This window comes from Ciconia boyciana, chromosome 7 (assembly GCF_034638445.1).
Source record: "Ciconia boyciana chromosome 7, ASM3463844v1, whole genome shotgun sequence".
Taxonomy (NCBI): Eukaryota; Metazoa; Chordata; class Aves; order Ciconiiformes; family Ciconiidae; genus Ciconia; species Ciconia boyciana.
The window spans coordinates 13,990,628-14,016,489 of NC_132940.1; the positions used below are offsets into that span (position 1 = coordinate 13,990,628).

At 37.9% G+C, this 25,862-nt stretch overlaps 1 protein-coding gene across 2 annotated transcripts in view; it reads left to right on the plus strand.

Moving 5' to 3' along the window:
* AK5 (adenylate kinase 5) overlaps positions 1–25,862 on the plus strand; it is a 101,526-nt gene that overhangs the window by 53,101 nt on the left and 22,563 nt on the right. For both annotated transcript variants that reach the window (XM_072867016.1, XM_072867018.1), the window contains exons 8-10: positions 6,419–6,495; positions 21,435–21,477; positions 22,592–22,636. In XM_072867016.1, the coding sequence (XP_072723117.1) occupies positions 6,419–6,495; positions 21,435–21,477; positions 22,592–22,636 (165 nt within the window). The remainder of the gene's footprint in view (positions 1–6,418; positions 6,496–21,434; positions 21,478–22,591; positions 22,637–25,862) is intronic.

Below are 25,862 nucleotides of genomic sequence, written 5' to 3' on the forward strand. Positions count from 1 at the left end.
AAGCGGTGTTCCCCAGGGCTCTGTGTTGGGGCCAGTCTTGTTAAATATCTTTATCAATTATCTGGATGAAGGGATCGAGTGCACCCTCAGTAAGTTTGCAGATGACGTCAAGTTATGCAGGAATGTTGATCTGCTTGAGGGTAGGAAGGCTCTACAGAGGGACCTGGACAGGCTGGATCAATGGGCCGAGGACAACTCTATGAGGTTTAACAAGGCCAAGTGTCGGGTCCTGCACTTGGGCCACAACAACCCCATGCAACGCTACAGGCTTGGGGAAGAGTGGCTGGAAAGCTGCCCAGCAGAAAAGGACCTGGGCGTGCTGGTCCACAGCCACCTGAATATGAGGCAGCAGTGTGCCCAGGTGGCCAAGAAAGCCAATGGCATCCTGGCTTGTATCAAAAATAGTGTGGCCAGCAGGACTAGGGAAGCGATCGTGCCCCTGTACTTGGCACTGGTGAGGCCGCGCCTCGAATACTGTGTTCAGTTTTGGGCCCCTCACTACAAGAGAGACATTGAGGGGCTGGAGCATGTCCAGAGAAGGGCAACGCAGCTGGTGAAGGGTCTAGAGCAGAAGTCTGATGAGGAGCGGCTGAGGGAACTGGGGTTGTTTACCCTGGAGAAAAGGAGGCTGAGGGGAGACCTTATCACTCTCTACAACTACCTGAAAGGAGGCTGTAGAGAGGTGGGGGTCGGTCTCTTCTCCCAGGTAACAAGTGATAGGACAAGAGGAAATGGCCTCAAGTTGTGCCACAAGAGGTTTAGACTGGATATTAGGAAATTTTACTTCACTGAAAGGGTTATCAAGCATTGGAACAGGTTGCCCAGGGAAGTGGTTGAGTCGCCATCCCTGGAGGTATTTAAAAGACGTTTGGATGAGGTGCTTAGGGACATAGTATAGTGGTGGACTTGGTAGTGTTAGGTTTATGGTTGGATTCGATGATCTTAAAGGTCTTTTCCAACCTATATGATTCTGTGATTTTGTGAATATATGCTGAAAGAAAACAACTGAATATTTTTGTAGATTAAAATACAATTTTCTCATTGTTGCCTTCTACAACATATTAAGACTGTTGCTAAGAGCAACAACCTGTCATGAAACTGAATAGTGTAAGGTTGCAATAAAATTTGTATTAGAAGCATCTTACTGAAAGCAAAATTAAAATGCAATCATTCTAACGCTAATCAGTCCTTCAGTAAATTATTTCTATTATATTCCACTTGAAATTTATCTTCTAAGCATTTGTCTTCCCCGAGTGCTTATATGAAACATGTATTAACTGAGTTACTAGACAGTGCTTCAGAGCATGTTCCATAACATAAAAAGACATTTTTATTTTATTGAGCTTAAGCATGCTATTAAGAGAAGCAACATGTTTCACAGGATAGTCTTAGATTACTTTTATGACAGTCAGTGTTGAACAGTGCAAATACCATAGTTGTTAAAATAGGAATATGGGCATATTTGAGCCAATGAACCATATTGAATAGAATTGCTACCAGGATTTGAAATAATTAACGGATTTAAGCAAGGATTGGAAATACATTAGCTGATTTGCCAAAACAGAAATGGTCCAAGGAGCAGACTTAATTAACTCACATTATGGGGTATAGCTACCTTGTAATGGGAAGTTAAATCAACTGCAGATAAATTTAGACAGATCAGTACAATTTAGTTTCATTGTATAAATGAATTTAGTGAACTGTGAAAAAGCAATTCTTGACATTTGCGTTCATGAAAACTTAAGGATGAACACATTTTCAGAGAAAGTGACATGCACCCGGACTCAGAATACTGAAATGTTTTATAGGACCAGAGGCACTTACGGCCATGATGCCCTGGGTTCTGGGGTGCATTTCTGTGGTAGGAATCACAGATCTGCCTGTAACAGCCATACCCTCTCAGCTTTCCATGACCAATCCTGTGCAATTCAGCTTAGGAGCAACAAGCAAGACATAAAATACAGCAAAACATTTAGAAGTACAGCCTCATGGTGAAGGAAGCGACTGAGCACAGCTCCACACCCCTCCAGGGGCAGGGGAGTCATTCTCCCTGGCTGGCAGACCTGGCAGGCGTAGCTCCTGCCAGCATACCCTTGTACAACTGCAGCCACCCATTAATTCAACTCATCCCTCAGTGCTGTGTCATTGGATCCTCTTGGGTTCCTAGCAATCCAAATCTTTATGAATGATGCCTTCAGTGTCAAGATACAAAGCCTAGCAAAAAAAGGGAATGCATTCTAGCTGATCTGCTGTTTCTTTTTTCAGCAGCCTGCTCCTCCCTGGAGAGCTGATTGTTTGGTTAATGGGGATTTAATAAAAACTTCCAACTGATTTATTTTTTAATTGTGCAGACTGTACCTAATAAAATCTTTTCTGTTTTTTCCCCTGAGGAAAACACAGGGCACATGAAAATGACCAGGTTTCCCTTACCTCAACTTTATGCATGCACTGAAATTGAGGAAGCATATTTTAAGTCCTAAGGGTACCTTTTCAGATCAGGTGCTTGCAAGCTATTTCTCCAAGGCAGTAGAGCTTTCATGCATTTTCTTAATTTTTTAACTGTTGCGTTTCCCCTTTTGAAATTGATACAGTTACTCAGATCGTTTGCAATAGATTCATACAAGCACACAGAGGCTTTAAGCTAACCAAGAGCTGAGATCATCTGGTGGAATAGGGCATCCCTTCAAAAGTAATTAGGACAATTCAGACTGTAAGACTTTCCTCCTAATAGTAAACAAGTATTAATCTTTTTTATAGCCTAGTTCTCAGTGTACCAACTTATCAAAGGAAAAACAATGCAACTCAGAAAAGGCAATGAAACTTACTTATGATCAGCTGTTTTGTTATCAGAGCACAAGATGTGCAGCCTGCAGACTCACTGAAAGCAGCAGGACATGTTTGCTTCCAAACGCTTTAACCAGTCCTCCTCTTTTCCTTAAGCCAACATTTTGTGTTTCTCCTTTGATAGCTGAATATTGCCACAAGTTTTACATAAAATGTTGCTGACTGAAACTTGGGCTTAGAGAACCTGAGCTGAGTTTTGAATTACCAACTCTTTCTAACACTCTCCCCTTGGCTTTAGCCTTGTCAGTAGCTTTGCCTACCACCAGGATTACTAACTCCCAGTACCTTGCCAAGTGGCTATTTGGTACGCTTCTGCTGGTACACGTACTAGCGATTAGTTAGCAAGCCTGTTGTCCTCCCCTAGAAGACCTTTTTTAGCAAGATTTAGTCCAAACTCAGCAAAATATGCTCCCTCCAACAAACTGAGCTGGAGGATATCAAACTACTCATGTTTATTCATACTGCACCAGGGATATCACAAGTACTCTTATATGTCCCCTCATTACTTTATCTTGTCCTGAGAGTAGCCATTTACTCCAATTTGTTTCTGGTAGGTTTGTCTTTAGGCAATTTGAGAAGGGTAGAAAAGTCTATATACTGTTCAGTGATAGATGGTTATGAGTTTGTAGTTTTCACTGAACCAAGAAAGAAAAGACACATATTTTCAATTCTTGCCCCTGTACTCAGCACTGGTGAGGCCACACCTCGAATACTGTGTTCAGTTTTGGGCCCCTCACTACCAGAAAGACATTGAGGTGCTGGAGCGTGTCCAGAGAAGGGCAATGAAGCTGGTGAAGGGTCTAGAGCACAAGTCTGATGAGGAGCGGCTGAGGGAACTGGGGTTGTTTACCCTGGAGAAAAGGAGGCTGAGGGGAGACCTTATCGCTCTCTACAGCTACCTGAAAGGAGGTTGTAGAGAGGTGGGGGTCGGTCTCTTCTCCCAGGTAACAAGTGATAGGACAAGAGGAAATGGCCTCAAGTTGTGCCACAAGAGGTTTAGACTGGATGTTAGGAAATTTTACTTCACTGAAAGGGTTATCAAGCATTGGAACAGGCTGCCCAGGGAAGTGGTTGAGTCACCATCCCTGGAGGTATTTAAAAGATGTTTGGATGAGGTGCTTATGGACATGGTATAGTGGTGATCTTGGTAGTGTTCATTTTACAGTTGGACTCGATGATCTTAAAGGTCTTTTCCAACCTATATGATTCTGTGATTCTGTAATTTCCTGACTTTCCTTGAATATAGCCTAGAAAGGAGCCATGCTTCCCCAAGGAAACTGGTGTCCTAGTTCAAGAAAAAAAGGCCTTAAGATGCTTGACCATATTAAAATTGTATAACCATTATGGCTTTTATCACTTAAGATACATTATGCATGAGTATTCATTTTCAGCCTGACCTTTAAGTTTATGGCACCATATTTCATATTAACGTTTCTAGCTAAGGATACATACTCCTCTTGTCTTGGTAATTAAGTGACAGTTAATCAAATACTTGCACACAAGCACCTTTAAAAGTGACTGGTGTGTCAAGGTAGGCCAGTGCTGGTGACGACTGAGGCTTAGTTAAATTATATTATCAACAATGACACAATGTTAAGAGTGAGATGTCAGCTGTGTAAAATAAAAATTAAAAAAATAAGATTCTCTCAGCAGCTGTAAATCTATTTGGTTGCATGTATCTTTTACAGACAGGTGTTTTCAAAAGACCATAAAGTGTATATGCCAGATAACATGCTACATATATACATGTAACATTCTACGGTAGCAAGAGTATAATCCCTTTCTGGTTTTGGTTTTTTTTTTTGTTTTGTTTTGGTTTTTTTGTTTGTTTGGGTTTTTTATGGCAACCTGATAAAGTATAAATAAATGTTAGGGGGGAAAAAAAATAAAAACCAAAACCACCAGCAGATGGTAGACCCAAGTCTTTCCCTGGTATCTCTTACATAGTCCAAAGAGTTGCATCAAACATGAATTTAGCAGAAATTGTAATATGGATTGCCAATTAAGACACCCTGGAATCATCAGCTCTACCAAGCAGTTATGGTTTTAGTCATCATGACCCTCTCCTCGGTTCTGTCTCTTAGCGATGTTTAGTTCACCACCTACGTAGATTATTACTGTGTAAACTTGTCATGGTTTAGCCATGACTGGAAAGAAAATTAACTCTATCCCAGCCGAAACCAGGACAAAACTTTAAAAGCAAACAAAAGCAGATAATATGTAAATGCATCTGGCACAAATTGAACTGCAAAATCTGTTATTGATAGTGCTTGTTACAGAGAGCCACCCACACGAACATCTCTAATGGTGCGAAAACAGCTCCAGGTCAGCAATAGCCTTAAAACTATGTATCCTCAATGCCAGTGCTTGCAGGAACATCATATCAGGTAGAGATGCCTGTAACCCAGGTAGAGATGCCAGTAACCCGGGAGGGAGGGAGTTGTTTTCTCTTCCTCATCAGTGATCTTGTCTGACTGGGAACATGAGGGCACAAAACAAAGCACATCTTACACTTCCCCTGGTGTTACCTGTCGCTCCCCGCATGAAGACAGTGATTGGACTCATCTGTGGCTACTGTCTGTTTACAATTTTTAGAGTTCTGTGTGTCACTGTAGTGTTTCTGTTATTCTCATTTTAATAATGCTGTGAAAAATAGTCCTGTAGTAACATGCCTATTGACATTTTAATGTATGTTGAATACGTGCAGGATTTGGTTTAGGGCTGCACTATCCGGAGGGCACAGGAGACTGCTTCCTTCCTCATTGCCCAGGAGTGAGATAATCTGAATGGGGTGATAATGCCAGAATATGAATATGATGTCCATGCTACACCCTTCCTCTGTTTCTGTAGAAAGATGATTAGTGGTTTATCCTCCCATTCTGGTTTAGCAATGACTACCCCCCTACATGACTTCTTGAAATACCAAGCCCAATTTCTGTTATCCTGCACCTTCAGCAGTTCAGCTGAAGCTAAACTGTAAAGCTCAGCCAGGTCAAGGCTTCTCAGTGACTGAATTTTGTCATCCCAAGTGCAAGAAGCTGCATGACTTGCTGATCCTGCCACAGGAAGATGACAGGGAGAAGGGGCAGAGCCACACTGTCGCCTTGGAAAGGGGTAGGATAGGAATGGGGACTGTTGCTGCTGGAAGCATGCTGCTTTGGTCCCCCATCAACATCACTCCAGGATCCTTATCTGTTAATCACCAATTAGTCAGTATGTCCTTTCTCTTTCCTAAATATGGTTTGTATTCGCCCCTGAGCCAAGATCCCTGTAGCAATTTTACAATTGCAAGTAATGGCACGCAGAACACCCTGGCCAATAAATTTGCAATCTAGCTGAAACAATTCGCCATTTAGTATAACCATTCCTTATTAAGATTTGTGGTAGCTTTTATGGATGCTTTGAAGGCTTTGTTAATGGAATACCATTCACTCAGCTACTCTAGCACATCTGAATGGTTCCTTGGATCACAGTTTTTGCATACATACAGACAATTGGAAATACTATAGTGTTCCATCACATAAAGTGAAAATTTCCAATCCATTTCAAAGTTTAATTTTCTTTCCTATTTTAGGGCCAAATGAACTTCATTGCAGTCTGATTATGGATTCTGGAGATACTGTTTATACAGAATTTGACTTTGAAGACCAGGTAATTTTATGTATATATGGCCTCTCTCTAGACAGTTTTCTAGTTTATGTACATACTGTGCTATACAATTTGTCTGAACAAGGTGGTGGAACTTAAAGGGTACCTAAGCAAAAGGGCTTTTTAATTGCAATATAAGTAAATTTGTGATACACAGAGGTTGCTTTCTGGTTATGAGAAAAGAGTTAATATTATTGTGGTATTAAGAGCCCATATCTTCCATTACTGTATCTGAGTTTCCTCCACAAATTTTAAAATGTTGGCAAACATGGCAAATAGAATTGTTGGAATGCACTGTAAGTCTACTGTATATTTAAGAACAGGCAGTAAAACATTTTTCAAGAGAGAGGCATGAAAGTACAAAAAGTGTGAAATGTAACTAAAACCAAACCAACCATTCTCCCCTTGAAAAAGAAAAGTGTTTTTAAGAATAAAACAACAACAAATGCTTACAGCGTGTTGAAACCAGCCTCTCTGCTGATCCCATTCTACCCACATCTAAAACCAAAATTTTGATAGCGTTTTCCTTGTACATAGGAAGAAAGATGGCTAGAGAGGGGAGAAAAGGTTGTATACAGCTTTCCCCTCTAATCTTCACCTCAGCACTGGTAAGGCCACATCTGGAGTACTGTGTCCAGTTCTGGGCTCACCGGTACAACATATGGAGCTACTTGAGAGTCCAGCGAAGGGCCACTAAGGTGATTAAGGGACTGGGCCACCTCTCCCGCAAGGAAAGGCTGAGAGAGCTGGGAGTGTTCAGCCTGGAAAGGAGAAGGCTCAGGGGGATCTCATCAATGCGTACAGAAATCTGAAGGGAGGGTGCAAAGAAGATGGAGCCAGGCTCTTTTCAGTGGTGCCCAGTGACAGGACAAGAGGCAATGGGCACAAACTGAAACACAGGAGGTTCCTGTGGCTTGGATACTGTGCTAAGGATAAGTGTTATTATTCTTGCTACTGCACTGTGGATAAGCATTAAAACAATGACTTATAATTAAAAAAAAATATTTTTAAAGCCACCTGCCTATCACACTGCCATACTTAAGGGTAGTGGTTTTGTATGTTTTGCTTTCTGCCTTTCACTTTAGCATGACTCTGCTTGCATTTTCTTCACTAATACCACAAACACTTCTATAGATTTTTGAGCAGCTTAAAGAATGTTATTTTGTGTTTCTGTTATCCTTCCACTAAATGCAGTTGTGAATGTTCTCACCTCTTTCATCATTATTCGCAAAAAGATATCTTTTCTTGTGGAATTTTAAAGCTAGTGACAAAATCAGGACCAACAAAACTGAATTTTCATTCAGTATCATCCATTCATTCATTGGTTTTCTTTCACAGCATTCAATACAACACTTTATCCTCACCTGCAACATGTTATGTTCTAGCCCTAGTAGTTTCTGTTAATTTATGATCCTTTTACTGTTCTTTTTGGCTCAGTTATTTCAGTTTGGCTTTTTTCAAGCAGACAGCTCGCCTCTGTCTCCAAATCCCATTTTAAATCCCATTCTTTCATAAATCCTTCTAAAAACATTATCTACACCAGGAAACTCTCTTAAGTTTCTCATCATCTTTGTCTTGACTGTACTACTTCTTTATTGCAGTGTTTAGGCCTTTATGCCCTATAAAGCAGAATGTATATTTAAATCATGTTTGGATTATGTTGATGTTAAATTTTGCATTTTAATGACATTCTAAATACATTCTTTTGGCAGAGTATGAACATTAAAGAAATTATACTCTTGGTTCGTAATGTTTGAAATGCTGTTTAAATAATAAGCACAAGTTTTATAGTTACAAAATAAAATTAACAGAAAGAAATATATGAAAATTATACTAATTTATAATTTCAAAACTATATGGTTCACTGATGATACATTGCACAGTCCATAAAAGCACTGACTGTAGTTTTGAATGAAGATGCATGTGGTTCTTACATGAGACTAAACAAGACGACTACGATGGGACCTTATTGTCTTTGTCAATAGCAAATATTCTTTCTGCCAGATGTGGCGGTTAGCTTCTCATTATTTTGCCAGACCAACACATTGCCATTCTGGCAAGAGTGCAATCAAACAGAGGAGAAATTAAGTAAAAACAGAGCTAAAACCCCTTCAGTCAAAGAGAGATATATAAATATGAAGTGGCTGACAATGGCTCTCTCCAACTGCAAATCGGTATCTTTGATACTTATTAGTGACATTTAAAAATATATAAATATGTCTATTACTAATGGATATTTTTATACCCAGTTCATATGAGATGCCTTGTACAAATATAAAGAAAACTGAGAAAGCAATTGCAACCAAAAGCCTTTACCATCTAAATTTTGAAATGGTGCAAGCAAGTATTGTATACAGAAGCAAAGAAGGGAGTGGATATTACCATAAAGTCATAATACCATCTAGGTACCCAGTCTGAAAAACAAAATTAGAAATTACTCTTAGGAAGAAAAGATCAGTAACTAAATTCAGGAGTGAGGAACTGCTCTCATTTGAAACTTGAGCTCATTTTGACTGTGGCAGTGATTTAATACTCCAGTGATTTACCACACGCTGTTTGCAAATCGCGCAAAGCACCGACAACCTTTACTCAGAGAATCTCTAGTGGAAAAGGAACGCATGTCTGGATATAAATGTGTCATGCAGTGATGTTATTGCATAGGAAATCTGTCATGAGAATGTGGGGGATAAGAAGGCTGGTTTCTAAGCAACCTTACACAGCTGAGCTGCTAAAAATGGCTGAATTTTAGCAGAACATCTTGGTAGTCACTGAACAAGAGTAGTCGGGGGTTAGAGCAGTACATAACATATACTGAAGATAAAGCCACAGCTGGGGATGAGTATCACTTGGCACAGCTGAAATGGACGTACACAGATACCTTTGCATTTTCTCATTCTTGGAATGAGCCAGGAAAATCTCCAGCGTAAACTAAGCCAACAAAGAAGTATCCGAGTTATTCAGATGTACACTACTTCTTACAGAATAACCTCTCTTACTGGCAGGCAGGAACAAGGAGAATGAGTGGTGTGCTTCCAACTACATGTAGTCATCAGCTCATCTAGGAGTGCTCCAAAATACAGATAAGTGCTTCAAGAAACACTTGGTACCTGTTGTTGAAAAAATGCACAGCAACACTAACGCAGGCTAAGATCTGGCTTTTCTGGAGGAGTACACAGGGGAAATTGAGTTAAAAATAACTCAGAGAAAGCTTGAGCTTTGTATTGTATGTTTTATATATGAACATTCAATTACATTCATGTAACTAAATTAAAAGCGAGCTGATTGTGTTCTACTGGCTATGCATGAATGCTTCAAGAACTAGAACACTTGTAATCACTAAGTCCCTACAGCATTGAAAGGCAGGAGGGAAATACCCACTTTAAAACAAAACAAAACAAAAAACCCCCAAACAAACAATTTTTTCCTCCAAATCACTAAGAACTATTTTTTTGTTTCTCAGATCTGTAGCTCACAGATCCTGTATTATGGAAGGAATAATCTAGGTTTTTACAATGACTGCCCAAAATATATTCCAAAAAATAAAAATAAAAGCAGACAGTACTTCTCATTGAGAATGCCTTTTGGGAGAATCAGCCAAAGTTTTGTTTCATGTGGTAGCAGTCTCTATAGCATTTTCTGGAGTAATGATTACACTACTCATGACTTGATTGAAAAAACATAAAAGCACAGTAAACTTACCAGTTTCAGATATTTTGATCCATATTAAGTCATCAGGAATATGTTTTGGGCCACTCATTTTTGGGTGCAACAGCATAGCTTCTAATGAGGGAAGACCTGTGCTTTATTGAATATTCTCAATTTGCAGAACTCGCTGTCGTTACTAGTGTCTGGTTTAATAAGGATTGCCTTTTGCTGCTGGAATGCTCTCAAGCGTGATACGGATTTTCACTGCTCACCGTGTTCATTTGTACTTGCCATTCAATTTCTCAACTTTGCCAAAGAGGCTGTCAATATAATGCCACTTGCTTCCAGACATCAGACAAGTTTTATCTTTAAGAATTGGATTTTTTAATTAGAAACCTACCATTTAGCTTATTTCAAATGCATTGAGGCCAAAAGGGAGTACTGAAAAATTGGCATCAGTGAATCTTATCAAGGAGTTCCAGAAGAAAAGAGCATCTAATTATTTTCTTGTGAAAACAAGGCTTTCAAGACAACCTCAGCTAGTCTGAGGAATATTTAGACTAATTAGAGAAAAAGTTAAAACATGTAGTCAGACAACTGTAGAGTGAATACACTCCTGAACAAGTGCTTATAGAATTGATAACTTTAAAATTTGGGAAACATGAAAATCAGGTAAACTTCAAGTAAAAACCTTAAACACATACGTAGCCTCTTCTAATATGGGGGGAGGGGGGGATATATTTCACATCTACAAAACATGGAAACGCATTTTTTGTGCCTCAAAAGAAGTTACCAGTTCATAACTGAGGCATTTCCATGTCCTTCCAGTGTCAGGCTGCATTTACTTACACAATTAGGTAAATGCAATGGCACATGCAAAGGAGAGATTGCCTTCCCCCCCCGCCTCCCCCAAGTGTGTCAAAGACCTAGAAAAAGTAGATGTAAAAAAGACTGAAAGATAATAAAAGGTTTTCTGTTCAGCAGTGACAAGTAATCTATTGAATTAAGAAAATTGCATAACCCAATCTTTGCTGCAAGTGCAGAATGTTTTATAATTAGAAAACGTGACAGCTCACTTGAAAAGCAAGAAGCAAAACCAAAATGAAGTGGAGGAAAAAAGCCCTTGAAGAGACTTACTCTCATTCTAACGAGAGGAAACAAGCTCTTGATTAAAAGTTGTTGCCATGTAGTGACAATTCTTCTTACAGCTCGCTGTCATTTCCCACCCAGAGTACATATGACTCTAGGCTTTAGGGGAGCAGGAGGAAAGCATTAAGTGAACTGATGAAAACAGACTCCATTGCTACCAAGACTGTAACAACATTTCCAGCCTGACTGATTATCATAGCTTGAAACTTAAATATTCAAGAGAGATAATGAAAAGGCCCTGAAAGTCTTTTCAATACAGAAGCAGAATACAAAAATTCCTAAAACTGATGGGCAACAGCAAATTGAAATCCTCATTTAACTAAAGCTCTGTGGATTAAACCAAAGACCATTTTCCTCCATTTACTATGTTACATCTCAGTTGTCACTGTGTTTTGACTCCATTTTCTCTACATCGAAGATTCAATCAAAGTAATTTATTTAACCCTTCAGGCACAGTGCTCCAGGGGTTGACATTACAATACAACAAAGAGCAAACTGCACATCTCCATTAGCAGGAGCAATTTTCATTGGGACTTCTAAAGCTACCTTTCAAAATTATATAAACATTAATTAAATTACTTAAGGGGTCAGATCTAGAATGTGCTATATTAACCATGTGCTTTCTCTGAGAACATAAGGAACTTCTGGTATAACAGCAGTTTTATTCATATATGCTGTGCAGCATTAATCGTTACAGGTCTTAGTGAAATGACCAAGAGTATCCAGAAACCATTTGGGCTGAATGCTGAACATTTCTGTGGTGTCCATTTCTCTTTTGCTGATAGGCAGCAGTATCAATTTGAATTACAGATTCTGGTTCTACAGGGAAACTGATTAAAACGAGTACGCAATAGAAAAGAAAACGGACTCTAGGAAACTCAGAGAATGACTGTGAAACTCTGTTCCCTCAACATTTGTTTTTGTTAAAGAGCACCAAAAGGTGGAGTCCAGTCTAGTTTAAGAATATCTGCAAAAAGAGATAATGCATAAGCATCCAAAGAGACGAGGGAGCTGGAGAGGCAGGCCTAACTACAGAGAAAAGATGTTTAATAGAAATGTACTGAAGTCAATGAACAATCTGTTCAGTTCAAGTTGCCATGGAAACTATCCTATTAAATGCTTAGTTCTAGAAACAAAATACTACAGTTTGCTTGTTACAAAGTGCTCCCTTAATAAGCTCAAACCAAATGTATTTCGGTGCTTCTATATCATTTTGTAAGCTTGCAGGATTATTTTTCCTCTTTCAAAATCACCATTGTACGCTGTAGTAAGGGCATGTGAAAGAAAGCCTACTGCTTGCTTTATTTTCCCCCATGCAAACCATGGCGAAATGGGCAAGAAAAATTGCCATAGACTCAATCTGCATTTTTTCTTTGGAATGCCAGAAACAGTTGTTTGCTCCTCCTTTCACAGACATTATTTGGATTTACTTTCTGATGATACATATATTAGGGGGGACTGAACTGCCAAGGTTAGTTGAAGTCTTTGCATCCCCATTTCTTTTCTGATTTTGAACCAAAAGTTGCTACCTGCAGCTCTGGTGGGCAGTACAGGGCACGAGGACTCAGTTACAAGGGTGGTGAGCTCATGTGAGTTACTGGAGATTTAAACAACAGTGACAGCATCATTCTTCAAGATGTGCTGCAGTTATGATCCACTGAATACTTTTGCAGTAACTTAGGAGGCTCTTCTCTGTGGCTTGTGGAAGGTGTCCGTAGAAAAAAGCATTACAATTTACAGTATCTCACCCTCATTTTTCTAGGCAATAGCACTAGGATAGTGTACCTCCTTTCCTCACACCAGCTTGCCCCTCCACTGGCAAACTGAGGCCTTATGCTTTCATGCACAAAATATAACTTTACAGCTAAATTTACAAGTTCTGTGTTTTACATGTCTACCTTTACAGCCCAAAGAACCTGCATAATTCTTGGGGAATATCAGGCATCCCACACAACTGATGCAAACAGGATTCACATCAGAACATTTCATATTGCACCTAAAGCTGATAATGAAATGCAAAGGTGTATTTTAAATTCCCACCTCCTAGATTTAGACACCTTACTCAGGGCTGCGGACAGGTTCTGTTCACATAGCCCAGCATCCCTAAAGACAGCTACCAAAGCCCTTCCTTAAAAATACTTGTAGCAACAATTCCTACATTTTAAAGCATTGAAGAAGAAACAGCTTTTTATAAAACATATTAATATTTCTTCATCACTACCAAAAGTACATACTATAGATTTTTAGATTTACATATTAAACTGCAGTGATTGGAAGGATGCTATTTTACTATATGGGGTACAAAACTGCTCTTTAAATAACTTACTTGTGTTGAAGCAGAAGAGTGGTTTCTCTGGCTACATGGGAAACACTTAAAAAAAAAAATCCTCTGTGTATTTTCAGGAAGCCATATGTTTCCTATTTGATGTCTTTTTACTCCTTATATATCCCGTGATTGTACAGTCAACTTCAGTCAATTTGGGCTTAAATACTAGTCATAAGGAGTGAGAAGTGGCCTAGTTTTAGAATTCCTTCACAGTAGTGCATCTCAGATCAGTGGACTGTTTCTTCCCATCGTTAAATTCCTTCTTAACAGAGAAGGTCTTTATAAATGCTGTAAAAATTCCTTATTGAAAGTTATAAAACTACCTAATAAAACATAACTAGGTGTTTACTAAACCTAGAATATGCTTGGTCAAGCGTTAAGCAGAGAAGGTCTTTGAGAGGTAAAATTTGAGCACAGCTGTCAACTTTTATCTTAATAGCAGCAAATCATAGGATCTGAGGCTACACACTGGTCTTATTTTTACAACACCCTATTCATGTCTCTGTGCCAAGATCTTTCAGACAACACTCTACTTCCATATTTTAGAAGGTCTGTTCTCATTAGCTACATTTTCTGGGTCTACATTTCTTCCCCCTCTCTCTTTGCTGCAATTCTGTGTGTTATGTCAGTGACTTGTGTGTCCGTGCATGTGTCGTTTTTGTAAACGGCTAATGGGATCAGGGCGTAGCAATGCCAGCAGCCCTTACTCACTGTCTCAAGACTTGACCATCTGCCACACAAGGGAAAGGCATCTATTCATTTCTGTGGTGCCATCCTGAAACTAAACAACCTCTTTCTCTTTTTTCACTGACAGTGCTAAATTATGACTGGTAAGGTAAAGAACAGAGCTTTGTATCAAACATGTTACTATACAGAATCTTGGGTAAGTGCTGCAATGTGTGACACTGTGTTCGGGCTAGAAAGAGCTTGGAAGCGGAGCAAGCAGTAGAAAAGACATTTTTGAGCATACTGCCCATTGTAGACATATATAATAGAGGACAAATACTTTCATCTTAAAGAATGAAATAAAAGAATACATGTATCTTAAAGAAAATTAAATGTCCTTAGAAAATTCAGATTACAAGTGAAAGTTACATTCTGCCCTTGACTCTTTTCCTGTTTATATTTCTAAAGACAGTTTGAACTCCTGTAACAAATCTTTAAAATTAATGGCAGATTACTACTTATAGGTTATTGCACCTGTCATTGAGTTTGATTTTCATAAAATAATGGAGCTCATGTTAAAAAAATAAATGGGTGGTGCCATGGTGATGCATGGAAGCAGAAGCATACCATTTTGTAGGTTATCTGTGGAAAGCAACACCTTGAACTTTCAGTTCTTCCAAGAGAAGCAATTACTGAGTTCCACCACAACTGAATCTTATCAAAACATTTGTATCTTTTTTCTTTTTGGAAATTTAATTGAGACTGGCCTGCAGAAAAGCCTTTTTCACCTAAAGTTTAAAAAAAACCCAAACAAACAAAAAACCCCCAAACCACTGAATTCCAGCCCTCAGAAGGCAATATAACAGTTCAGGGCAGAGAGACTCTGTGTATAGTGCCAATGGTGTATGATTTGAGGGATCCATTCATTAGCATTGTCATTAGCAGTCTAAGAAAAGGAGCTAAGCAGCACTGAGTTTACAGTTCAAATGCACTGGAAGGTCCCCGGCTGCACTTCTCTGCTTCAGTGGCTTGATGTATAAAGGCCCTGGGAGAATTGATACCAAGCAGCATAAATATTCCACATAAAGAAGAATCATTTAAGGAGTGAGGGCTATTTAAAGAAAAGAAGAATGTTAAAGGAAAAATAGTGATAACATCTGGGAATAATTTTGTAGGCACCTGGAACTTTCTATAAATATAGATCTACTGAAAAGTAACTGAATACTGTATGTGACAAAAGTATTTTAAAACGAGCGATAGATAATAACTGCACAGATAATATGGCTGTCAAGTGTCTCAAGTGTCTTCAAAACACAAAGATATTTAAAAATCAAGCCCCAGTTCTTCTTCAACTTAAATATAATGCTGTTGCCTCTAGTTCAACCTTTTAAACCCAATATAAAAATTGCAAATGAAGTGTTTGGTTTACCAGAACACTCTTATGCTGCTCTGATCACGCAAAATGCTGCTACCATGCTGGGAGGGGTGTTCTTATTGCATACCTTGGTTGGTAAATTTGCCCTTAAAAGTTAATTTCTTTGAAATTTTTTCCAATTTTCTAGTGTCTGGAAATCAATATGAAACTAAATAAATTTTGCTTTCATTTTCATGCTTAATAATCACATGTATTTTTTGTCATTAAAAAAACCTACAGAAGTTAACAAAAACCCAACCCACACATACTATAGCAAACAGATTTTGGTTTTTCCCCTCTAAACTACTGATAGGTACTCTTCTTTATGCTATCAAAGAACAAGAATGAAAAAATTGAAAAAAATCTTGCGTATCTTTAAAAGCCAGATAACTTGATCTTGGTTTACAAGTGTTAAAAATGAGTTAATCTCTATCTCTGTATAGGTATAAATTCATTTTATTTTCAGAACTCTTAATAAGTTTCATTTTAAAAGAATAATGGCATAGAGATTCTTGTCTTTGCTAGAAATCCAAAAGTAAAAAGAGAATCATAGCGATCTAATAATCTGTCTGCATTTTGTAGATGCTATTACAAACACTGGGGTTTTTGCACTTTCTAGTTGTATGCACTCCAAACAAACAAAAATCACCTCAAATAACATTAGCACTGTTTGCTCGTCTTAATTACTATTAGTCCCTTTTGACACAAGTAACTCCACTCTGCTGAGCAGTATGAACTGTATAAGAAGATATGCCTTTCGGGGAAAGAAAAGCCTTGAAGTCTGAATGTATTCATACTGTTTCTTATCTTATTTACACATATTCATTAGTTCTGGACCAGAGGAGGTCAGAACACAGCCACCCCTGCTTTCCAGAGGCATACTTTAACACTCAGCTTGCAGAAAGCAGCTCAGCCTCAAAAAGTGATTTGAATCATAAATCAAATTTAATGGCAAGCAACTGTATGGCTCATAAAAATCCATTCTCAGGGACCATTGCCCATACATAAAACCTGCAGGTAACCCAGCGTATCTCATAAAAACCAAACATTCACTCTTACAGGAAGAAAAGAGGAATTTAAAAGACAAATTCCACAGCTGAGCTCTGACTAGCCCCAGTTTCTTCTGATGCTTACCTTTGCCTAGCTAAAGCTTGTTCAAGGTCTTTACGTTTTGCAATGTGTGTAAGGACACCACTCAGTGGTAACTACATTTTTATAAATAGAGGCTGCATACATCTAATCTGAAAGACCATCCTCTGTCATTAGGTATATGCCTATGAAATCCAGTTGCAGACACATATCAAACTCTAAAACCACACAGATTGTGACAGACTGGACTGTGCTGAAACAGACAAATTGTATATGCAGACGGTGCTCAACAGACATTTCGTACTGCTTTCTGATTCCCTAAACTATTCTTAATCAGTGAGAGAGTTTATTTAATTGAGAGCTAAGGTTGGTTTTAAGGGTACTAGATCTAGAAGCATCATCTGCAAACATTTGAGATTCCATTTAATATTACTTTATTAAGGACTAAGAATTCAAAAGTAAATATACCACAGACTAAAGAGGTGAAAGTGGAAATTGTCCTAAACCTAGTTCTGCTTCCATATATAACTGTGTTTACATCAGCAAGTCACCTAATATCTCTGCTAAAATAGAAATAATGCCCTTGCCTTTATTCCCAAAGGAAGTACAGGGAAGATTTATGTGGAACTGTAGTGTTCTTTGAAGAAGTAAAATGCTACAGGAGTACAAGCGTTTTGCATACCTAACAACAGCGAAGGGAGAATTGTACAGCTACAGCAATTGATGGTTATATACCTACATTCCCATCAAAGGGATGCTGATGAGATCACCATGATAAATCTACATAGTCAGTTCTTGCCTGTACTTTCTACTGTATACATTATGTTATTCTGTATTACAGTTATGTTTGTCTATGCTGCCTTTTTTTTTGTGCTTACATATTAAGTTCAATTTTCAACAAATATTTTTAGGCAGAGAAACATGTAGTTTTTATTTGTTTAAATAATTTGTGCCTGACATGTTCCTTTGAATATTTACATTCTCAAATTCAATCTTGAAAATTGAGCATAATTTTAGGCAACAATCATGCTGTATTTTAAATTCAGTCTCACTCTACTGCCTCTTTTCTTCTTAATCCATGATTATTTATCCTCTTCAGTAAACTTCTAGGAGGAACTCATGTTATATCTGTTAGAAGTCTGAATAAAATGTATTAGGCACTTTTCACCCCTATTTTCATGAAGCATTCAAGCAACAACAAGGTGATAAGAGAGCTTTTTTCTTTCCCACGTTACAAAAACCAAACAAACAAAACAAAACCCAAACCCAAGGACTGGAGCAGAGGTTATTAATGGGTAACAGAAAAGCTTTCTCATTTCATCAGGTAACAAACATTCACAACAGTTGTCATTAAATCCTAATGAAGAAAATGTCCCATCATTAGATTAAAAAAAAAAAAAAAAGGTGTTTTAGTGCTTTCTTTAAAGCGATATGACTTAAAAGTCCTAATTCAGTAGTAGCAAAATTCGAAGATCTGGAGAATTCTGTATCATTTCCTTATGATATGCTGTGACTTACTGTCAGTTTGTTTTATTATGGAAATTATTTCACAACCTAGCAATAACAGGCAGTAGCTTAAACTCATTAACCTATGAAGTACCTACTACTAGTCAGATATTTACTAATAATAAGCTAAATGACAAGAAGTCAGAATACAGCCAGAAGCCTGCATTTTCCAACTCTAAAGGCAAATGTCAGGTAAGAAATGCTTTACAGGTAGCAAACTTCTCTATTTAGCAATCATTTTAATGTACTGTTGATATTGTTTAAGCAGTTATGTGGTCAGCTATGCCCCACGAATTGATATGTTTCCCGATAATATTTGTAGATATAACCTGGCTCTAAAGGCACCTGACATTACAGACTACCCACCTTTCTTCAGAGCTCATTACATATAAGATTATCATCTTCCTCACCTTGCTTTCAACTAAATGGAAACAGCTATACCGAGAATACAGAGATGGTTCTGGTGCTAAATCACTGTATTCCTGATGACAATGTGGTGTAAAATACTATTAGCAATCTAGTAATTGGTGGGACTTTTCCTCATGTGACCACTTGCTAAATCCAACAGTTATTTTCCAAGGCACTTTGGTAACCAGGCAGAACAATGCTTTCAGGCCAATATAGGTTAAGCCATTCACAGTTTAGAGACCTGCTTATCAGAAAGACACAATTAGAAATAGGTATTGTTAAATGTAAATATGAGGGGACTGGCATTAACCAGGATGCCAGTGTTTGTCACTCTCTACAAGGGACTGCAAGCCAAACAGCAAATCTAGCTCCTCACCCAGATCAGCAGTAAAAATGGTTGTACTTTTGAGGAGATTGGGAGGAAAGGGCTGAAGGGAAATGGTTCTAAGTCGAATTTAAGTATAGAATAGTGAAAACTGTGTAGGAATACCTCGTCATCAAAACCAAATTAATTGTAGCCCAACTGTTCTAATTTGTTCCTCCTGACTTTTCTTACAGTTGCCCTAGAGACCAGGCTTTCAGGACCTCTTTCCACCCCAGCTGGGTGCTGTTCAATTCCGTCTGAAAAAATGTTTTTATGGAATAACTTATTCTGTGAAATGTGGGGAAGCTTTTGTCATGGAAGTTCAGCAGGGCTGGTGGTCCCACTCACATCAAGCTGTGTGCTGAGTTGTCTTATAGAATTATGAAACAGAAGCCCTTTGGAAAAATAAAAAATGTGGAGAAAAAAGGCAATTCTTTTGAAAACAATATTTCTGCACCTGAAAAGTGAGCAGTTACAGATATAAACAGAATTCATTATTTTGATATTCTGGGTTCTGAGCAATGTCACACTTCCTGTTTACCTGCTTTTGAGTTGTAATTAGAATTCACTTTAATGGCTTTTCATAGCGCTTGTTCCTTATGTGAACATGGCTTGTTGGTTAGTTAACCTGTTGTTCTATTAAAGCAGATATGGTTGGTTAAATAAAAACAGCTGATAGCTTATTTAACTTCAGTTCTGTCTCTAGTTTTTACATATTTCAGCTCTACAAAATTAGAGCTGTTCCTGACTTAAACTGACCTTTATTATCACCTGCTGCTCTGAGCAGCCCACCAGCATTAACGGAGGCAGTTTCGTTTTGCAATTGGAGGGGAGAACAAAACAGCACTTGAAAGAAGGAATGCCTCTTTCATTTGATCGTAAACTTGCGACTGTGATCTTGATTTTAAAGAAACTTTACTCTAAACTTCATGCATAAAATGATTTTGATCCATAAACCTTCAAAGGCATGATAAGAAGCTGAATCTAAACCCAGGCCTTCTGTATGTAATATAGCCTTTGCAGGGCCAAATATTTTATTGTATTATTACACCAAAGAAAAAGCATGTAAGGTTAATACTGTCACTTGAATTGTAGGAAAGAAATTAATCTCTTACTTGAAAATGTTTTTCTTCCTGAAATACTCTCCTGCATACTTAGTGGATCCAGTTGCTTTTTTAGTTTTACCCACCCTCTCCTTTTTTTTTTTTTTTTTTTTTCTTAAGATGGCAGATCTCCTGCTGGAGTGTAATAGGCTGAGAATTACTGTGAATCAAAAAATGAAAATGTTCTATGTAGCCAGTGTAATGGTACTTCAGCCTAATGAAGAGTACTTCTGTTTCAGTGATAATGGGAACGCAAGGAGAAACCTGCAAGGGTAGTGCAAGAGCCTTGCAAATTACAGGGGCCAGTAGTTTACCCGTACTATTCACTATGCTGTTCATTTCACTTCATCTATTCATGCAGCTATACACATTTCTAACAGTGGCTATTTCTTATAGCATACTGAAGCAGAACTGTAAGAAACTACAGCTTGATGACCCTATGCTATTTTGAGAGGACTAGCATAATGTATTCCATGCTGATATTACACACTGATGATGTAATACGAGCATGTTACTGTCAATGCTATTAGTGATATTTTATAGACTAGGTTAAAGCACTGACGGTGTGAGTATATTGACACTACATAACCTAGACTATGTCCAGCACATATATAATTCTGATTTATAAGAACAGCAAAGAATTCCCACTCTGACACTCTTGCTGGCCAGTATTTGTAATTCCTCATTGGTTGTACTATACAGCACGTGACAAAATAATTCTAAGTGACCAAGTATCAGGAAAAAAAAACCACATACCAAGTTCCCCATTTCTCTGGTGTAATCCCTCTTTGTAGTTCAGCAGCCTCTGTAACAACTTGTAACTTGTGTTGCATTCTGAAGGTAAACACATTCAAGTTGTTTTAGACCAAAGACTAATTTCATCTTTATATTGTAGCTCACTTCTAGAACTTACTCCAATATTGCCTTTCCACTACTAACAGCTTATCGTACAATATTTATTCAGCACGCGCACTGGTTACTTATATATCGTGCTGGAACTGTGCAGTTGGACACTGAAAAAGCTGTTCCTCACAAGAACAATATGGGCCAGTTAATCATCTCAAGTTGTCTTGGGTTCTTCATGCTCACATTCTACCAACTGAAACAATACTAACAGCATTTCTGTGACATTGTTAACCATATTTCAACATAGATTAAAACTGAGAGGTTAGAATATGGAGAAGATATTAAGATACGCATGTAAGCAGATGTAAGAAGAAATGCAAACTATGCCGAATATCCATTTCAATTTGTCAATTGCTCAATTAACAGGAGGAGGATCAGTCAAGTTTTTCTGGTTATGAGAGCACAGGAGGTGAGTTTCTTTTTTGGTATCATTTGCCATTTAATTTTCCCCTTGTGTTTAAATAGTTACTTAGAAGGTGAAGTGAATTCAGGTTATTTATATTGTGAAAGTTATGTCTCAAAGGATTTTATCATGTGAATTCTCTCTGAATGCAAATTAAAGCTTGTAAAAGACGTTTCTACACTCTTCAGGCCAGTGGATCCAAAGTTATTAGAAAATATTACTGTTAATCAGCATCAGATCTCATAGGTGTTTTCTGAAACTGGCAGTTATGAAAAGCTTGTTGGAAAGTATGAGCTGCTAAGAGTCTAAGAGGAATGAAAGTATTAATCAAAACCTTTTACAGCTAATGATATTATATAATAAGAGATGTACACACCACATAATAAAACACAAAATTGTATGTGGTAAATGAATGTGTCTTGTAAGTGATTAAGTCAAGATATAATAAAATTCCAGCAGGCTCGGATGGTGCAAGATCACCTTCTGTACTGGTATAATCAGGCCAATGACTGGGACTCAGACTAGAAGGAACTGCTTTTTTAAAAAAATACAGTTTCAGTAAAAGGCAAAGCTGTAGTACAGACAGTAGTTTTGGTGCTAAAATGAGAGTAATACCTGGATTTCATTTAAGATTATTATTTGGCTGAATTTGAGGCTCAGGGGAATTTAAGACTACATCTCAGATGTAGTGCACTGAACATGAAATCTGAATGGGATGTGGACAAACTTCTATAGCAGCTATAACATAATAACATAGAGAAAAATGCAATGGCTCAGGAGGCACGTTATTACATCAAGATGCATCTGCTTCTCTTTTTTTTCCTCTTTCTCTTTTTTTAAAGAACTGATGGGTATCTGCAAGGTCTAATTTTCAGGTAGAATATTTTTATCATATCTGCAGTGAGAACTATGAAGCTGGGAAATAAATAGGCTTGTGGATAATAGCTCCTTTTGGAATGCAGAGCATTATAGCAGAAAGTAAATCTAGCAAAATCAGATCACCTTGATTCAACACACCTTGATACACAAAAGAATGAGTGGCACACAATTCAGCGTGGAAAGTAGCCAAGATTGAAATTCATAGCTCTTGCCAACTAAAGAATTTTTATTTTCATTTTAGACTTTTCAGAAGATCTGAGGAAATCAAACATAATTTTTGTAGTCGGTAAGTAGGATTCCTAATTTAACTGCTACATTTGAAAATCCCCATGTTATTTAGTTTTGATTATAAGTATATGATTTCTTTTAAAGTTTAGCAGAACAGTTTGGTTAAGAGTATTTATACTACAATGGTGGTTCAGTCTTCTGAAAGGGAGTTAGGATTTAATATCATGGTATTAACCTGGGTCTGACCATACTAACAACACTTGTGTAATGCTCAGAGCAGGAGGTATGTTTATGTGTGAACATACTCAAAATGACGTTAGTTCTTGTGCAGTTACAGTAGTGCTGTGTGATCTCCCACAGCAAAGATGCCTCATCAGCATTAGTTAAAATGTTACTAGATTGGATTTATAACTCAGAATTTTAAGGTTTAGGTGAAAAAAAAGTAAGGTCTCTTCACCTCTTCATTTGTGAAATAACTTTTGTAAATACAGGTTTCAATTCTGCATGTGTTCAACATGCTGTTAAAAAGTCAATGGGCTAGTCACTGTGCATGATGCTTAGCAAGCACTGAGGCTTTGCGGGTTCAAGGTTTACTTTATATTTGCTTTCTGGAAGTCCACATAGGAAAAGCACCATGTTAATGCCAATTATTATATAAATGTGACTAATGTAATTAGCATAAACTTTGAACAGCCTTTTAAGACAAGTTATAACCAGAAGATCTACAAGTTTCAGCTTAAAGCTTGGTACTAGTTACTTGGAAAGAATAATTGCTTTTGTATGAAGTAGAATTTTTCAGAACTGCTTTACAATACAGAGCAGGAACAACACATTTCCAAGGACCTAAGGATAGATATCCAAACATGGGTAATTTTACATAAAAGCAATCCATTTTGTGCATTCTTTTTCCTAAGGAAAAAAGTGACTTCTGAAATTAGTCATAAATGAATGGAGGTTTCATTCAGAATTCAGGAGGCATCAAAGAACATTCCAATACTAGCAGGTTGAGGGACGTGATCCCTCCTCCCTGTTCAGCACTGGCAAGGCTGAATCTGGAGTACTGCATCCAGTGCTGGGCTCCCCAGTACAAGAAAGATAATGACCTACTGGGTGAGTCCAGCACAGGACCACAAAGACGTTTGAGGGACAGGAGCATCTTTAAAATGAGGAGAGGCTGAAAGAGAAGAGAAGGCTCTGGGGGTTCTTATCAATATGCATAAATACCTGATGGGAGGGAACGAAGGTGAGGGAGCCAGAATCTCCTCAGTATTGCCCAGTAGCAGGACAAGAGAAAATGGGGACAACTTAAAATGCATGAAATTCCATCTGAACACAATAAAACACTTTTTTATTTTGAGGGTGGTCAAACAATGGAACAGGTTACACAGAGAGACTGTAGAGTCCTGAACAACGTGCTCTAGGTGACCCCGCTGTAACAGAGGTGTTGGACTATGTGATCCCAAAAGGTTCCTTCTAACCTAAAGGATTTTGTGAAAAGATAGCATGTTTATGTGTTGTACTTTTATCTCACCTTATCTTATACTAAATACGAGCTGACTCAATTTATTGCAAACCTATGGTGGATATTATGTGTTTGAAAAAGTAAAAGTGGGTTACTGAAGAGTTCATTGAAGACTTTTCTTAAGGGAAAGATGCAAAACACTTAATTTTCAGTCTTTAAGCAAACTGTAATTCCACACTTACTGAAGTACATCTTCCTGCTATTCACTACAGTGACAAATTTTCATTCTCTCTGCCTCACATATCTTATTGGAAAATTATGTTTGGATTTGTACAAACATAGATTTTTTTAAAAAGTGCAGTTGCTCAAGGAATTTTGCCTCTGAAATTGTCCATGGTACGGCATATTTTTCATTTACCTCTGGACTGCTTTTTCTTTTTCAAAGAGTGTTCTTTAATTTTCATTTATAATTTTTATAGGCCATCTACTAGCCATCTTCCAGTTTAAAACTGAAAACACACCTTTTCCCTATTTATTCCTGCTTTTAAATCCATCTCAGACTTCCTAGTAAACGCTTTCTAGGAACAGAGGAAAATTCTGCTTAATCAAAAGTCCAAGTTTTTTTTGTTGAAAATGTTATAATGAAAAGTTTGACTAAGTCCAAACATGGGTTACTTGTTGACAAGTTATGTAGAATGACATATACTTTTTCCCAAAATATCCCCTTCCCCACCCCCCATCCTCCCACCCCTGAAAAAGCTTCTTCAAGTCTAATATGAAGACTGAGGGTATATTTTTTCTGGATTTTTTTTTTTTTTTTGTGACCAACATGTGATCTTCACAGTTGCTCATTTGGCTGCAAAATCTTGATTTTACTCCATCTAGGTAGTGCAGGTAAATGGTATTTCCCAGAGACAGATTTCTTGCTGTTGCTAGGTTGGAGTGGCCACAAGCATTTTTTACTTATGGCTTTTTTAGGCAGGTAAATCTGCCTGAAAGACTTGACAACCCACGTGCGTATAAGTTTAACATTATACACACTAGCCAAATGAATAAATGAATAGCATTTCTGAGGCAGTAAAGGTGTCTTAAAGGTGTCTGATCACTGTGAATTGTACAACGACCAAAGAAAACTTTGAAGAAGCCTCACAGGAGCAGAACAAAACTGTCAAGCTGGGGGGATGGGAAGAAAGGGGGGGGGGGGGGAAAAGGCACCACAAATTCTCAGTCGCCAAGTACTCCATTGCAGCAGACAGCGCTAGAAATGTTCAGCCCATGATACCTTGACTAGAAAGAAAGCAGACAAGATGGGTTAGAGCATGCTGCTGTAGGTACTTGAATGGGAAAAACTGTCTCTGTCTCAGGTGTCATTAGGAGTGTTTACTCATTACATAGATGTATTCATGAGGAAATAATCAGATGCTTATAAAGATGTTTTAAAACTAGAGTTCTAAAGATGTACATTTGAAGTAGTTTATAAACTAATTGAAATAAATACACCATCTACCACAGCTGACAAATTGAGATACTGTTTACAAGACAAATGGAAAAAAGCAGACAATTCCCTCCCCCACTAATTTCCCTTGAAAATTGTCCAAAAAGGGAAAGAAAAAAAATTAATCTAATCAGCAAAGATTTACATTAGAGCTAATGTAGGAATTAATTGGAGTAACAGTCAGCTCTGATTAATTAAGCAACAATGTCAATGTTTTATCCAGACAGAAAAGCAGAGACATAGAACCAGCAAGTCAAAAATATGGGAGATAACAGGGTAATAAAAGAGGCAAAACCAAGTTAAATTTGGCCTGTAAAGTAAAATTCA